We start from the raw sequence: 16,892 nt of genomic DNA on the forward strand, positions 1-16,892 counted from the left end.
TCAGGAAGAAGCAGATAGAGATGTTTAATGCTCTTTTGCTCAGTTACTAGAATCCATTGCTTTATATATCTGGGATTCTGTCACAGGCAAGACCAAGTGAGGACTAAATACACTCTGTGCTTAACTTGGGAAAGACAATGCAGACTGCAGCGTGACACAGCAGAGCGTCTAACATCTGAATTGCACTTGAGGCACTGGCCTTGCTTCCACACGGTTTTGCTGTATTTTTGCTGAATGTACCCCAGATATCAGAGTACTGATCCCAATGGCACCGTGTCCAGCATGAATTTCGTACCTCTGATAACTGAAGAGTTGCAGTAAAGTGGGCTGGGCAGGAGCAGAGCAAATGGATTCTCAAACCAGCAAATAGCAGTGTCCCTCCCACCCTCCTGGGCAGCCCCTCTGCCCCAGGAACACCAGGATGCTCAGAGATAATACAGCTATAGAGAGGCAGCATCTTCACAGGATGGGGCTCCAGTAAACGTTAGGGGCCAAAACCGGTGTGAGCCAAGAGGTAAGAATAAGCACTGTCCCACTGGGGCTTAGGAGGAACCTGGAAGGTTATGAGGAGCAGTGCTGTACCTGAGAGGAAGCTGAGACAAAAGGGAGACCAGCCTCTCGCTACAGGACTCAGGTTGGCTAATGTTTGTTAGGAGGGGCTCAGGGGCGCAACAGGAAGTGACAAGACAGCACAGCTGCAATAGCGGTCAATCTGAGAAGCCAAAATCTCCAGGGGCTGGCAGCAGCTGGCTCTCCCCTTCCCCTGGGGATTCTCTGTTCCAGTTCCTAGAGTATGAGCACCCCTTTCTTCAGCACCTGCACTTAAGTTCTTAAATTTGCAGATTTTTTTTTTTAAAAAATACCCCCATACTTTAATCACGAAAAACCAGTCCCCGCCCCAATTCTACTAAAAACATGATTGTCCGTAGCTGGAGGCTTATTGAACAACCTCACCTCATCACCACTGAGTTACTCAAATGTCCAATTAAACAGCAGGCAGCTCAACCTTTAGGTAACACAACTACAAAAATTGGATGTGCTCTCTTCTCTCCCCCCTCCTCCTCAAGAGAGCTGCGTTACTTCTTCCTAAGCGCCAGCGCTACTCCGACTGCTACAGCCAATATAGCAACCGCAGCAGCCCCGCCGTACAGCAGTATAGATTTCCCTTCTGGCAATAGGATAGGCTTGTCCTCTGCAGCTGAGGATTTCTCTTCTATTTCTTCCAAATGGCCCTCTTTCCCCACTTTTTTTTCCCCTGGAAGCAGTATTTTCTCAGGTTCTGGTGCAGCCTTTTCTTCTGATGGGGCTAACTTTGGGACAGGTTTACTTAACACGGGGATTTCAGGTTCAATAAGCTCTTCAGCTGCTTTTCCCTTTTCCTCCTGTTTTGTACGCAGCAGTGCAGAGGGATGTGCTTTTTCAGCAGCAGCAATTTCAGGAGGCTTTGTTTCCTGTAAAGCAGCAGAGGTTTCTGGAAACGCTGCCTGCATGGTCTCTGCAGCGCCGGCTGACACCACCGCTTCCTCAATCCCCTCTGGTATCTCTTCCTTCTCCACATGCACAATGTCGGAGTTGGAAGAGTTGTTCTCACTTCTCTCTTCACCCCCTCCGTTGCTGTCCAGGCTTTTGACTTCTTCAGGATCCATAGCCACCTGCTGCCAGGACTCAGGTCCCAGGGAGACTGGCAGGCTCTCTGTGTGCCAGCTCTGGCTCGCCGACAGGGAGACGGGCAGGCTCTCCGACTGCCACGACGTGGTCACCGTGGGGGACTCCGGGGGGCTCACCTGTCCTGAGTTGTCACTGGTCAGGATGTAGATGTCATTGCTGTCCTCTGCAATGAGCCCGGGATACTCCTCCTCTTCGGATTCCAAAGTAAAGACTGTTCCCTGCGAACAAAAGGAGGACACAACATGTGAACGATGGCTTCAGCATTCCCCCCCCTGTACAGGACAGAACAGGACACCTGGAAACTTGATGAGCTGGAAGAAAGATGAGAGGGGCTCTGCAGGAGCAGCAGCTGCCTGACCTACATTTCAGTAGAGACTACGGAACCCAGCTGGTCCAGCTGGCGTTTCCAGAGAATGGGACCTCTTATATGAGCTTTGCTGGGAGCTCCTCCTTTCCCTGACACTACTTTATCGCCGATTAATCACCAAAACACACCACGTGGTCATCATGAACCCAACAAGATACTAAAGTCTGAAACCAAACGGCAACAGAACAAAGCAAAAGAAAGCAAATTCAGGTGCATGATCCCACCTCAATACCACTCCCCACTCCTTTCTGTGCAAGTGCTCTCTATTGCTTGTCCATTTTCATCTAACAGTGTTCCTCTTACATTAATTTTATCCCATTTCCAGTGCTATCTGAAGCCTGTATTTCTACTTTGTACCAACAAGATGGAATCTACAGTAATTCTAGTATTTTACTACCATTTTAGCTATTCTTAAACAAGTTTACTTTTGAAGACAGCCATCATAACTTTGGCTACACAACTGAAGTTGAAACAACCAACCAAGCACAGACACCCAGAGACGGTGACAGGGTTTGCTTGCTTTTATTTAGCTAGGAAAAATCTGTAGGCATCCTGAAAATTTGACAGTGGGCTCCAGCTGGAGAAACGGCAAGTGTAAAATACTGATTCCCTGTGATCAGCCCCAGTTCATACACTGGGCTTGATGGTCCATGGTATGGAATATCCCTTTGGCCAGTTTGCATCAGCTGCCCTGGCCACACTCCCTCCCAGCTTCTGGTGCCTCTCCTCACTGGCAGAGCATGGGACACTGAAAAGTCCTTGATTTAGGGGTAGCACTACTCAGCAACAACTAAACCATCAGGGTGTTATCAATGTTACTCTCATTCTAAATCCAAAACACAGCTCTGTACCAGCTAGGAAGAAAATTAACTCTATCCCAACTGAGTTGAGAACAAAGAGATGGGAGCAGAGAGGAACCCCAAAGTTTCCTATGCCATATAATAGAAATCTGTGAAACAATTAACAAAGATTCAGTAACTTTCTTGCTTGTAACAAAAATGATTTGAACATTCTACCAAGTACTGCAGTGCTGGGAGCCCCTTCTGTGCAAATTCCAAGCTTTCCTGTACAGTCCATCATAACAAAAAATTCCATTCATTCTCTTTCTCCCTTCCACATGCAATAGCTCTTCTAAAGCACTCTTGAGCTTTAAACCCTTTTTTAAACCCTTCCCAACACCTGTGAATTTGGGGCTTGATTCCTACCTATAATTTCCCATTCCAAGACACCTCCTTGGTTGTTTCACAACTTTTTATGAATCCACACAATGACCTGTGTCAGGAACTCATCCCAGTTAAAAACAAACACGCTTTTTATTTTGCAGAGGTATTTTTAACCCTTGGCCCATGGAATTTTGGAAGATATTAGGACATGGGCAAAGGACTATTATAGAACACTTGCAAAAGAACTTTCCTTCATAAATGCTTTTAAACTGCTCAGGTGTGGGAAACACGATCCCGCTCGGTAAGATGTTCAGAAACTGAAGTGAAAGGATGCACAGAGTTCATCAGGGAAAGGGTTAAAAGCAATTAAGCTGTTTACTAACCACTTGAGGATCACCACAAAGTCTTAATTCAGAATGCAATAAAAATAAGTAAAGCATTAAATTTGTGAAAATGTTCAGACACCACCCACATGCCAAACCCAAAGCAAGCTCTGCTCTGCAAGCAGGCACTGACAAGCCAAGACTCCAGCACCCTCTTGAAAGTCACGTTCCAGTAGAAGAGCTCATTTTTTTTTAATCCAACTCAGGCCATTAACACAAAATCGAGCTCTACACATAGGAGGAAGCAACCAGCATTACAAATTAAGGGTGATGGAAAAGAAGAGCCAAGAAACTTAAGTAAAGGCAGAGGTTACTGGATCCAAAGAGACCAAGTACTGAGCTGTGTGGGCCAGGGCTGCTGTGCAGCGTGGGAGGACAGGACTCCACACACAGCCCCAACCTGTCCTGCTCCAGCAGACACTGGAGAGCAGCACAGCACGGGTCAGCCACTGTGGTTGGCTTCCACCACCCTGTCCTGAGAATGGACAGGCAGCCCACTGCCCACACACTCTGATATTGCATGCTCACTCCTCTGACCATCAGGTTTTGCTCTGGATGTTGTTAAAGTAGGCAATACTCTCACTGGAATATAAGCCACTAACAGACACCTAAATCAAAGCCAATTTTTTACTTCCACAGGTGACACAGACTCAGAAAAATGGCAATCAAGCAATGAAATAATTAGGGGTAAAACCTGCAGTCTCACGAACCTCTGTACTATCCTCCTCTCTGTTCAGCTCTACACTTCCACAAATCAGGATGAATTTATTTCCTGTCCACACCACATCACAGCACACTAGACTACATCTGTGGTGTGACATTAGAAGAAAGAACAGAGGCACACACCACTGATAACAGCTCTGCTCTTAACATTCCAATGGAAGTGTACCCATGCTGCTGTGACTCACTCAGCATGAGGCATATACCAAAATATTCCAAAAACACACTATGCTGCTGAGGATTTGTGAGCTCTGGCCATTGTAGCAAAAAAAGCACCAACAAGGGCTACATTCAGACAGCCTGAATTCCCCTGAAGTCACACACTGTGCACTGGTGAAAGCTTTGAGCCATGACTCAGCAGCCCACGGAGGGGAGGATGGAGCCACCTGTAGTCAGTGGGGACAGCGCGTACAGAGACTGCCCTGAAATTTAAACCATCTCAAGACTTCTAAATACATACTTTCACTGGAGATATGCTTCTCACAAAATACAGGTAAGATCTGGGCATATCCAGAGGGTAATGCAGGATAAAGTGCTCTGGAGAGGGTAAGGAAATGAAGGGATGGTTACACGAGGAACAGGGGCAATCCTCACCATTCCGAACACCCCGTTAATACGTGTGCCAACACTACGCAGCAGCCTGCCTTCAGCAGGAGGGAGGAGGGCCCAAGGGGCTCAAGAGTTTTATTGTTCCTTTTCTCACGCAAACCGTGCTGACCTCAAAAGAGTTATCAGTTGCTGGCTCCCCATAAATCAGAGCCTTATGCAGCCTGGCTGATTCCTTTCTGTCTTTACAGACAATTTACCTTCCGTGTCAGTGCCTCAGGGACACAACTCGCCAGGCTTGGGGAGATTGCCCGTGACTGGGAAGGCTGGGGCAGAGCTGACACACTGGCAGTGGGTAATTCCAGCACTTTTTCGTTAAAAGCTTATGAAGCTTTAATTGAAAATCCAGACAGTAATAGGCATTATTTAGGATACATGATTAATATTTCTTGAGCTGAATTAAGATTTAATACGTAAAGTCAAGCGGATAAAGCTTGGATTTTGTGCCGGTTCAGTTGAGGTTTGCACTTTGGTGGGGTTTTTTTCCTTTTAGAGCAGTTGCAATAAAAACTGAATGGCATTTAGGACAATTCTCTTGATTCATCTACAGATGTGACCCAGAAGCAAAGCTCCAGCAGGCAGATTATTCCAGGACAGGATGAAACATGTGGAAGGATTTTTAATAACCTGAGGAGGCCTTATATAAGCCCTACACTTTAGATTTAATAGTAAGCAAGTAATGTATGTAAGCATTTCTTTATCTGCTTTGTTTATTGTAAACAGACAGTCTACTGCTTCAAACCAGAAAGATCATAGCTGCTCTTTTTCATATTTGCAGTGGGAAACTTGAAAACTTGAGAGTGCTTCTCCTCATCCAGCATATTTAGAGAACCACGTCAGGTGGGGCAGAAGAAGCTCAAGTCCCTCACTGCAGCTTCCTGCCACTCCTGATCCCAACCACTGCCACTTGAGGGAAGAGTTGGCACAACTTACGAGGAGACAGAGAACTGCAGATTTCCCTGCTTGGCTAGAACAGCAAGAATAGCCACATGCCATGAGGCAGTCTTGAGGAAAAGGTCAGCTACCAGAATCAATCACTGTCCTCTGCCTATGGAGTTTGACTTGCAGGAATGTTCCACGATGCTTCTGCAAGTGACAGGAAGCACTATTAACAAACGTGGCACACCTGACCTCAGGAGGGGCTACAGCCAGTGTGCTGCAGGGTGAGCTACACTGGACAACTGCAAACTGCTAAGAAAGTAAGGGAAAAAATGTCTGAAAGCTCTTCCAGTAATATAGTACAGAACTGATACCTAAAAACACCTGTTAACTTTCAGTTATGATTTAAAGACAAACATAACAAAGCCTCCCCCAAGACACAGAAACTGACTCTTATGTTGTCTATATTATCTTTCATAGTTTTCTAATATGTCTATTATTAAGTGTATACAAACAAACAGACTCATTAACTACAATATGTATTTGCTAAACAGCAAAACTACACATCAAGGAAAAAAAATCCTTATTTAAAAAAATAATTCCAGCATCCTTTATGCGAAGCTGCTTCTGGTGCCAAGAGATATATTCAAATCAAAATTCTGAATGTCTCAAAGAGAAAAGCAACTCTTTTCTCTACAAAAAATAGTAAGAGTAGCAGCACACATTGCATCTGTAATGGAGATGTGATTAGACCATGAACATAAGAGATCCCCATTAAGGTGTCCAACAGAGCATTTGCTGCATCTTAGAGCAGGCTTTGAATGCCCTGCCCTGTAAACTCCAAAGAGCAGGAAAATGCAAAACAACTGTGCCTAACTGCTGTTGAAGCTTCTTCTAGGGTTTGGTTTTAAGTGTTCTTAGAAGCTCAACTGGTCTCTCTGGTTCAATTCTAAAAGTATAAACAAGGAATGATGTGGATAGGCAACTCAAACAAAACCCATTTCTGAAGACACAAAAAAGCCCACCTGAAAAAATATACAGCCCAGCCACCTGTACACCCCAGATCCTAATTTTGTCCTACACAGGCAAAAATTCTGTACAGGTCAGAAAGTGCCACCAGGGGAAAAAATCTCCATGTTCCCTGGGCTTCAACTCCTCAACACAAAACTAAACAGAGCCATATAAAATCCCTGAGAAAAACAGTATCTTGAGGTTCAAGAGGAAATGCTGGCAGAACACATTATCCCAGGAGAGCAATCGTGGCTATCATAAAAATTTCAAACACTCAACTCAGCTAGAAAGTTTCTTAGGTGAGGGCACTGACTATCACTGACTATCCCAGAGAGAAATGAAGTTCAAGAAGCGTTTGGACAATGCTCCCAGGCCCATGGTGTGACTCAGGGCTTGGACTCAGTGATCCTTGTGGGTCCCTTCCAACTCAGGATATTCTATGCTTCTATGGCCGCCTTCCCCACACCAACAGTGTCACAGCAATGAGCACTAAGAACCCATTAAATGCACTTGTGCTTAAAATCCAGTGTCTGAAAAACAAGAGGCAAGGAGTGACGAACTGGCCTGTGTCCAGGGATCCTAAGACATCTCCCTTGGGGAAATAAGCAAACTTCCCACAACAACAAACTTCCCTAGAGCTGGGAATGTGCCTGTTTCATGATTTGTAGCTGTGGCAGAGGAGCAGCTGTGTGCTGGAGCAGGGGTGCCTGTGCCCAGGGAGGGCTGCTGTGGTCAGGAAGCTTCACTCCCACGTGTCTGTGCCCAGGCTGCGGCTCCATCTGCTCCCTGTCTCCATCCCCAGCCCCATTATACCAAACCTTTTCAGACCCTCATGGAAGTCAGACCTGACAGCACCACCCGGCTAATCCTGCAGAGCAACGGATTATAAAGGAGCTGCTGACAACACTCAGATCCAGAACGAAACATTTTAAAATATAAAGAAGTCACTAAAAGCCCTCAGGCACTTACTGTGCCCCTCTGTTCATCCCTCTGAAACTGTCAAGATAGGTGGAGCCAAGAAAAAGAGAGCAGAGTTCTTACATATAGGACTGCACTTTTTATTAAGGAGAAAAAAGGCAAAAAAAGGTCGAGTGAACCACATCAAAGCACTCTGACATTGCAGCCACCGCTCCCATTCCCTTCAAGGAATGCTTTAGCTAGAACAGCCTGCAGAAATGATCCTCTTCCATCCCTGCCTTCCAACACAACCTATACAACCTGCAGGAAGTCAGCACCAAAGCAACACCCTTTAAGGTTTCAGTCTTATGTGTTTAAAATGAGGTAAATTCAGTTTTTTATAGAGCACTTGTTCAATTTGAAGTTGTTGGAAGGGAAAACAGAAAGGAGATCTAGTCGTTCTTTTACCATTTAATGTCCTTCAGCCACAGTGCCTAAAATTTTTTAAAATCTATTACTGTACCAAAGAAGTTACACATAAATAAAAGTGGATACTTCACTGCAGTATTCCATGATACAAGCATAAAGCACAATTATTTTGAAAGGAAAACTCCTTGCTAGGACTCCTCTAACTAGACTGCCCTTTCTTGCATCTCTGCCACATTAAACTTACTTCTCTCTCCTCCAGCAGAGCACGTCTCTCTATTTCTGCATTGTCATTCCCAGGGCAGACACCTGGACTGCTGCAGAAGGAGATCTTCATCTCCAGAAGCACAAACTGACTACCTCGCTTCCTTACGATGACAATTGGCTCTTTACTCTCTTTCTCCCCCAGATTGTTAACACTCTCTAATGTGTGTATTATTCAATCACCAGCAGCAGAGAGACAACTAAACCAGCTGCAAAGCCCAAGACAAAACACTGGAGACACAGAGAAAACAGCTCCTCTAATGCTGAGACACAAAATTGTAAACACTATGCAGATTTCAAGCAAATTTACTTTTATTCCCTTCAGCACGGGCAGTTAACTAGTTAAATGCAAATCCAGGTCTGAACTTCATGAGACAAGACCCCTGGGAAGGCAGAGACAATTTCTGCCATGGGTCACAATTATAACTCCCAGGCTTGTGCTGAGAAGAAAGGTTATTAACTGCACACTGATAAACAGGTTCAAACAAGGGAAAAGCAGAGGGGTTGCTAGCAGGAATGGGAATCTGAGAGAAAAAAAAGGCAGCTAGCTTCCGAGAAATCTTACAGTCTTTCCTCCTTATAGGCATTCCCAGATACTTCTACACAGATGAAACCTAACCATGGAAAACAGGATCTGCAGAACTTGAGGAGAAATAAATTATTTGGGGAGGGGTGGGAAAGGAAGCAGGAAAAAATCCTTACCAACTGACTGGTCTTACTGTGCACTTTTCCAGGAGACCAAAAATTGCTTCTGATGCAGCAGCATTGAGCCACGGAGGAGTCAGAGAGAGCAAAAAGGCAGGGGAGGTACCAGGAGAGAAGGGAGGGGAGAGGAGGAGCAGGGAGTGGAGATGAGGGAAGGGGAGGGGAGATGAGGGAAGGGGAGGGGAGATGAAGAAAAGGGGAGGGGAGATGAGGAAAGGGGTGGGGAGAACATGTACACACTGCATGTCTGTTGGCTGAGCCCTAACATTGGTTTTGGGAAAGAAAAAAGCTACTTGTTAATGAGGCTGGGTGTTGTTTTGCAATGAATCAAGATGAAAAAGGAAGAAGGTCTTAGTAGGACCAGTTGACCCATTAGCCAGGAGGAAGAAATGTGTGTCCCCACATGTCTGTTTAGAGAACCTGGAATGCCCAGAATGCTTTTTGCTCCAAAAGAGAGGCCATACTAAGAGTCAAACAGTGCAAGAGCTGCAGCCAAACCTGTCAGAGCAATTAGTGAAAGGGGAGCATAAAAATATGCCAGCCATTCCCTCACCAACCAACCCACCAGTACATCCCAGTCCCACACTGCCACCAAAAGTTAGCTGAATTACCATTTTAATGCCTGGAGGGAGAATGGGAGGGGAACACTCATTGTTTCAACACACCATCTCAGCACCATATCTCTGTGGGACTGGCATGGAAAACCAAAACGCAACTTCTCATCTTCCAGTGTATCAAATTTCTCATTTCCCACAAGCCATGCCAATTTCTTGAAATCTGCACAGCTACCCAATTTGTAAACCTTTATTCCCTTGAGCTGGAAATTTTGCTTCTAGTCAGCTGTCCACCATCCTCAGCCAGATGCTTTCCTGGACCCATCAGCCTCCTGAGCCCACAAGAGAACCTCAAGTCTTGCACACATGCAGAGCCCTGGGAGCTCCTCCAGCTGCACTGTGGCTGCACAGAATGATGCAGCAAAGGGATGACACAGCTCTGTACAACTCTGACTCCACAGATCTGCAGTGGGGCACAGGAAGGGCTCTGCTGACCCCTTACCTTTGACTGGCTACTCCCCTCCTGGGGCAAAGGCTGACCTCAATCCAAAAATTGAGGACAATCCCGAATTACATGGTGCCAAGGGATGAGACACTACAGAGCTTTTCAGGTCTGCCCCTGAAAAGCTGACTTGAAAACCAGACAGGCTATTCTTGCATCTTCTCACTTTTAAGCAAGCTCTTAGCAGCTGCAGGACAGACCTATCTTCATACCACTCCAAAGTAACACAAACATTGAACCTCCTACTGTCACAGCAACACGAGTCACTGGAGACTCCCAGGTTTATACACTGCCCTTATGGCTCGAGCAAATGATTACTGACAACTTGATCTGGCACACAGAGCCCCTGTGGCAGATGCTTATCTTAAAAAATGCATATACTCCAACACTTCCTGTGGCTACCAGCCTGCCGGGCTCTTCCCAGCCCTTCTCAGAACACAACCTCTCCCATGCTGGCCCCATGCCCTGCTCCCAGCACTGCCATCCCACAGACTCAGAACCAACCCAGAAACAAGCCACAGGGTAAAAATGAACCCTTTCCTTACAGGGAAGAAAAAATACAATATAAGCATATATTCCCCTTCCTCCACAAAAAGCCACATGCCCAGTGGCACCCCAAGCCCATCCCCAGAGCAACTCACAAAGGTTAGTGCAGCTACATTAATTCATCTGGAAAGGATTTTCATCACCTTGTCTCTTTCCTCGACTCTTGTGCTGTTTCAAAAATAGCTCTGGCTTGTTTGCTGCCCTGCCTGTGTCAGTCTGATTTTCTGCCTGGCTGGATGTGGCCAGACATGCTCGGAGCCTGCTGGACACCAGCACCCGGATCTGTACATCCATGCACACTCACCCAAACACAAAGCACAGCCTCCTCCCTCGCAGGCCGTGCTGGAAAGCTGCTTGTTTTCAGAAGCTCTGTGCTCTATGAAGTGTGTTTACAGCAGGCCTCAAAAAGGGGCTGGAGAACAGAGCACAGCCCTTTTGGAGGTCAAAAAACAAGGCAGAAAACCAAAAAAGTACTAACATCGATCTGTCTAAAAGCTGCCAGTAAGGGCCTACCCTGGGATGAAAATACTTTGAGGTGTGAGTGCATTTATCAAATGACCTAAGGTCATTTGGCTGCACACTGTTAGTGCTTCTGTCCCTTAGAGACAAACAATCCCTCCTGCAGGCCTTGGGAACTACTCTCCACAACTGCTGGGAACAGATAAAGAAGGTGCAGATGTGCAGAAATTCTGGAACAAGCTGCTCTTTAAAAAACCCTCAGGTAAACTCTTGAAATACAAAAAGCTTCTGAATGAGAGTTTTCCTACTAGTACTTTTTTTTTAACACTGGGTTTTCCTGAACAGCTTTTCCTTTTAGAATTAATCAGCTTGCTGGAGCCATTTCACAAATTCCAGATTAATTCCATTCAAATCTGGCATTGTTCCCAAACCCAGTAATCTTAGGCTCAGCCTTCAAGAGTCTTCCAGCTCATCAGCTGTGAGCTGCCTTTCTGAAGTATTTCTAAATGAAACTCTCTCAGCACACCATGACTCAGGAACACTGGTTACCATGAATTAAAGATTTCTACAAGGAAAAATGCAGCACAAAGAAATCCTGATTGCTCATTCTATGCATGTTCCCATACAGCTCCAAAGTCCAGTATGCATTAGCTATCTTATCACTTATTATAAAAATAAATCAGTACCTATTGACATTTCTGTATGAAGTGCTCCCCAACTACTGATCTGCTAAGAAACTCTCTGAAATCTAAGAAAAGGAAAAATCCCATATACCTTTTCCAGCAGTCACCAGAGGATGAAGATACCATTAAAAAGAGGAACCTCTTGGGCACAGTACCTTTTGTTACGGGTGTCTGTTTCCAAATGAAGCGCTCCATGGATATTAACAGGGAAGCACAAAGCTCACCACACTGCAACAAATTAGCACCTTAACACACACTACAAAAATTCATTGTTATCTGACACCTAAGGACCTCTTCAATTTCAGCAGCAATCCAACAAACCAGACGTGCAAAGAACTGGCACAGACTGCCTGGGAAATTGTGGAGTCCAATCACACAGGTCTTTAATATCAACATCAGAAAGGGATGGGTGAAAGTCAGTTCTGCCTTGGGGCAGAGAAGAGAAATAGATGACTGCCCAAGATCCCTTGCTGGTCCTGACCCCCAATTATTTTTATTTCTTTTCCTGAGTCATTCCTTCTTGCATCTGCTTACTTCTAGCAACCCCTCTTAGCTTTCACTCCTACTAGGATCACACTTAGAAATAAGGTCTTCTTACCCATCCTCCTTGTTGAATGATATAATCTGCAGAATAATCTTCTAGATATGTCACACCGAAGTTCACTAGGGCACTCAGTGGTTCCTGGCCCCGTCTGGTCAACTCCATCAGAAATTGTTGTAACAGAACCAGGGGCACCAAGACCTTCAAAAAACAAGAGTTGTGAATAAATACAGAAAGCATTATCAATACTACTGTGCAGCTAGAACAGAATTCATGTGTCCACAGAAAAGGCCTGAATCTTCAAGTCCAAAGATACCAGGGACTATACACTTCATTTCTGAGAAGACACAAGGCAAACAAACAATAAATTGCACTAAAACAGAAGCACTTAACCTGCTAAGCAAAAACCCACAGTCTGAAATTCTTGAGAATTTCACAGAACTACATGCAGAAATGCTTTCTTAAGCCCCACTTTTTTCCCAACACAGGATTCAGGTAGAGAAGCAGAACAGGCCCAGAACTTGCTACCCCAAAAGTGGAAAGATGCAACATCGTAAATAGCTTGAAGGGATAGGCATCCAAAAGCAAACAACACACTCATACACATCCTGGAACAGGAACACTGCACCAGACAGTCTGTTTAGAAGTTCACACTTGGCTTTGAGACAGGACAAAAACAAACACCTCCACCCAGCAGCATAACATTACAAACATGTTTAAAACGACAAACACAAAACCCTTCCCATGTCAAACGCTCCCTCTGATGCCAAATTTAAGACACAGAGATTCTCCTCCCTCATTTCCTACTCCCATTCCTCTTTGGAAACCTTTTAACTGAATGCTCAGCCTTAACCTAAATTGCTCTGGAAGATGCAGGACTCTGCGAATCCACCTCCTTCACATTATACAGTTCTAGACACTTCCTTCTGAAATTATGTTTTTGTTTGCCTAAACAACATGCAGTCAAACTTTCAAACTCTAAATTTATTCTCCTAGAGCACACAAGTGGCCCTCTGGGCAATGTTTATATGCAGCACCTTGCCAAGGTCAGGAAACTGGTATGAACTGAAGTCATTAGCATCTGAAAAAGCATTATTATGACACAAGAGAATAATATTTGTTTTACTGCATTTTAATTGAGGCCACTGCACTGCACATCTATTCACTGTGCAGGACTGGAACGCTGTTTCCCAGCTGCACAAGGGAGATGAAGGCTCTACTACTGCTCATACTGACCTCCTAATGCCTCCTTCCTTTTCCAGTCTCTTCCCCCTTCAGCCTGGTTTTCTTTTCTGTAAATATCCTGCATTACTATTCCCAGAAATCACACCTTAGGGTGCAAAGCTGGAGGAAGATGAATAGACAAAGTAAGCTGAAATTGAGATTTGTACTAAATTCATGGTGGCCTCACACTGAGCTTGACTACTAAAACCAGATGGGGCCTAAAAAATGCCCATAATCTGATAAATTTAAAATGCTCCAGCTGATTAGCAAAGGAGTCCAAGACTGTGGCAGACAGGTTATAGTACTGTTGTTCTGTGATGAACAGTTAACACTGGCAACTGTTAACACTTCAGTAGGAATGTCGTGGTGCCAGAATTTTAAAAGTGTTTGAATTTTAAAAGTGTTGGGGTTTTTTTGAGTTTCTTGCAATTAATCTCAACTCAGAGGTAGAAGAGGTGCAAGATCACAGTGCACAGATATAAGGAGCAGGTCAAGGTGAGGTGTCAGAGGAAAATTCAGTCTTTTTAGATCAAAAAAACCCAAGCTGTCAAGTCTAGGCATCTTTCAGAGGCTTCGGGCACACCCACATAACTCTACAGCAGCATGAACACTGAGATCTCAAAATATTTGACATTTACTGTAAGCTGAAGGCAAGAGAAACAAAGGCAAGAAAAGGCTGCTTGGGAAATGAAGGGAGCTCAAACGCTGGCATAGTGAACATGATTGTTACCTTCTTCCTTTGCCAACCTGATGCCTAATCCATCCATTCCCCCCAAATTCAGCGAGCCTCTTCAAGGCCTCAGAGTGAGGGACCAAGCTCAAACTCTAACATCCAGTCCCGCACAGACCAACAAACACCACCCAGCTTTCCTTTCCTGCTGAAATTACTGACACTGCTGCCTCTGAGACCCAGTAGGAACAAGATCCTGAAGGTTTGCATGAGACTGTCCTTAAATTCATGAAAGAAAGTACCTCGCAGTACTTCCATAAAAGATAACAACACCTTCCTGTACAGAAGAGTAGCTGTGGGAATGGTGGTGAGATTTAACCAGAGCCAAGTAAAAATACAGCCTTTGCAATTCAAAGCAACTGCAACTCCCTCCACCAGGATGCCTGGGAAGGAATGCTAGGGGCTATTTATATTTTGACTGAAGAAAAACATACACAAAAAATAGTTGGCAGGAGAAAACTTCTAGGGAATCATTATAAAAGCCACTTTACTATCAGAAGATAGCTGATAGTGTAAATGAAACACTAGAGTCCACTCTACTATTGCAATCCCACTGTACAGTCTTACAAATTTAAATGTACACCAGAAAAATATTACAAAGAAAGTTCAGAGGCTTTGAGGAAGCTATATCCAAAATTATTGCAGTTCTGTGTACCTTTTGACTATTTCAACTTTAAATGAATCTAATTCTTCACATTAATTTATTTCTTACATTTTTGTTGCATTATTCTTTGCCCCCATTAATCAGTAAGAACAGGACACTAAGATGACTGCTAACCCTCTCACCAGCTCAACTGGCTCTCAGCATCTGTTATCCTTTCAGATGATGCACAAAAGTGGGATTATGCATTTTGTAGATATGTATATAACATTCAGTTTTAAGCAAAAAGCATAAAAACTCAGCAGTGGAGGATTTAAAGTTTTTTTACTACGTTTATTTTATTATAGAAATTCAATTTGGCCCTTTTGAGGCAGTTTGGGATTTGTTTTACTTTAATGAGAGCCTTCTTTCAAACAGACAATGAAGACCCTTTTCCTTTGTAGAATTCAACATCAACTTGGTGTTCTAACAGCTTCTTTAGAGTAAGAATTAAGCTGGGCTGAGATGGCAGGAAAGGTAACTAGATCTCTTCTGTTATAAAATACAATTCTGATTGAGATGATAAAGGAAATTAAAAGGAAATGAAACCAACACAAATGTATTCCATCTCCTCAAAACAAGGATTATTGAAGGAACTGCTGGGCATTCCTGGAGCTCCAAGCTACCACAAAAACAATACAAACAGGTGCTGTGCTAGGGTACAAAATTTCCATTCTGGTTTGCTTTTGGACTGTATGTTTTGTAGCAACAAATGTTAGGGGCAAGCAGAGCTGATGACAAAGACATGTTCTGGATGATGCTCTCCCCCACAAGCTGATGGGGACCAAAGTCCACGAGCCCCAGGGGCTGCAGGAATGCAGCAGCAGTGAAGGCTGAATCCTAAACCCCCAAATGCAGCCCATTCAGCCACCCAGGGCTGCATCTTCAGGAGGTGGGGACCCAAAGCATATTGACCTGAGAAGCCCCATGCACCTCCTCCCTTGCCAGCTGAGCCACAATGACTGTTTTTATGCTTGGTTTTAGCTTTCACCAGCTGAAAAGTACAATGTGCTAGCTTAAGCCACCTTCTTGATAATCAGATTTCATGGTTGTTTAAACTGAAATGTGAATCACAAGATGACAAATTGAAAGAGCACACACATAAAGCAATGATAATTGCTGGAGCCATGGGCAGTAACTTGTCATGCAGTGTTTATTAAACTGCTTTACAAGTGCCCACACCCTTGGTTAGATGAACAATTTCTGAAGTAAGCAGGAAAATCTAGTCAGGGAAAAGTCTTTCTGGCAAAAAAAAAGGTAAAGAGGGGGAAAAAGATTTCTTGTTCTAATTTAAATTTAAGACTACATTTTAACACTCAAATTGGGATTGAATTTGCAGGTAGTTACTTCATTCTTTCATTCTTTTTCTAGTGCCCACTGAACTCATCAGAGAATGATTAGGGTGATGAATTTGAATAATAATGAAAGATTAATCTGGGAAGAATAATTTACTCATTCTACATTAAAAGTATTTTAAGATAAGTCGTTTACAGATTTGCATTTTGTTTAAAAAAGAAGATTCCTATCATTTGAGATAACTACTCTTGAAACCAGATAGGTTTCCATCCTTATGTTTTCTGAACAATTTAAATATCATGAAGATCCTGTCAATTTTTATTTTCACCATGTTCAGTGCTCTTTCTTACATATATTTTAAACCTGATATTGGAGCAAGGAAAGAATAGAAAGTATTAGAAAAAACTGTCTCAGATTTTGTTCTAAAACTGCTGCAGAAATTAACCTCTCTTGGGAATTAAAAGAAAATAAATCAAGCAACATGTCTAACTTTTCGTTTTACTAAAGGAAGGTTGACTTAACACTTCCATTCACTAACTTCTAAGCTAAATTATCTATAAAACTACCCACTGTGTGCACATCTACCACTCTGGCAGTGCAATTTATTTCATACTAAAACAAAATTCTT

The 16,892-nt window shown here is 43.8% G+C and overlaps 1 protein-coding gene and 1 long non-coding RNA gene across 3 annotated transcripts in view; one reads left to right on the top strand and one right to left on the bottom strand.

Moving 5' to 3' along the window:
* The window catches only part of BCL2L13 (BCL2 like 13), a 34,554-nt gene continuing 17,662 nt past the window's right edge, over window positions 1-16,892 (bottom strand). For both annotated transcript variants that reach the window (XM_069003640.1, XM_069003641.1), the window contains exons 6-7: window positions 12,432-12,575; window positions 1-1,886 (exon numbers count right to left, since the gene is read on the bottom strand). In XM_069003640.1, coding sequence (XP_068859741.1) covers window positions 1,077-1,886; window positions 12,432-12,575 — 954 coding nt within the window. In that variant the 3' untranslated portion in view covers window positions 1-1,076. The remainder of the gene's footprint in view (window positions 1,887-12,431; window positions 12,576-16,892) is intronic.
* LOC138104399 (uncharacterized) lies at window positions 4,627-6,214 on the top strand. Its single transcript, XR_011148051.1, has 3 exons — window positions 4,627-4,794; window positions 5,458-5,588; window positions 5,686-6,214. It is a non-coding gene; the product is annotated as an uncharacterized lncRNA (long non-coding RNA).

Source organism: Aphelocoma coerulescens, chromosome 1A (genome assembly GCF_041296385.1).
Source record: "Aphelocoma coerulescens isolate FSJ_1873_10779 chromosome 1A, UR_Acoe_1.0, whole genome shotgun sequence".
In the NCBI taxonomy this organism is placed as follows: domain Eukaryota; kingdom Metazoa; phylum Chordata; class Aves; order Passeriformes; family Corvidae; genus Aphelocoma; species Aphelocoma coerulescens.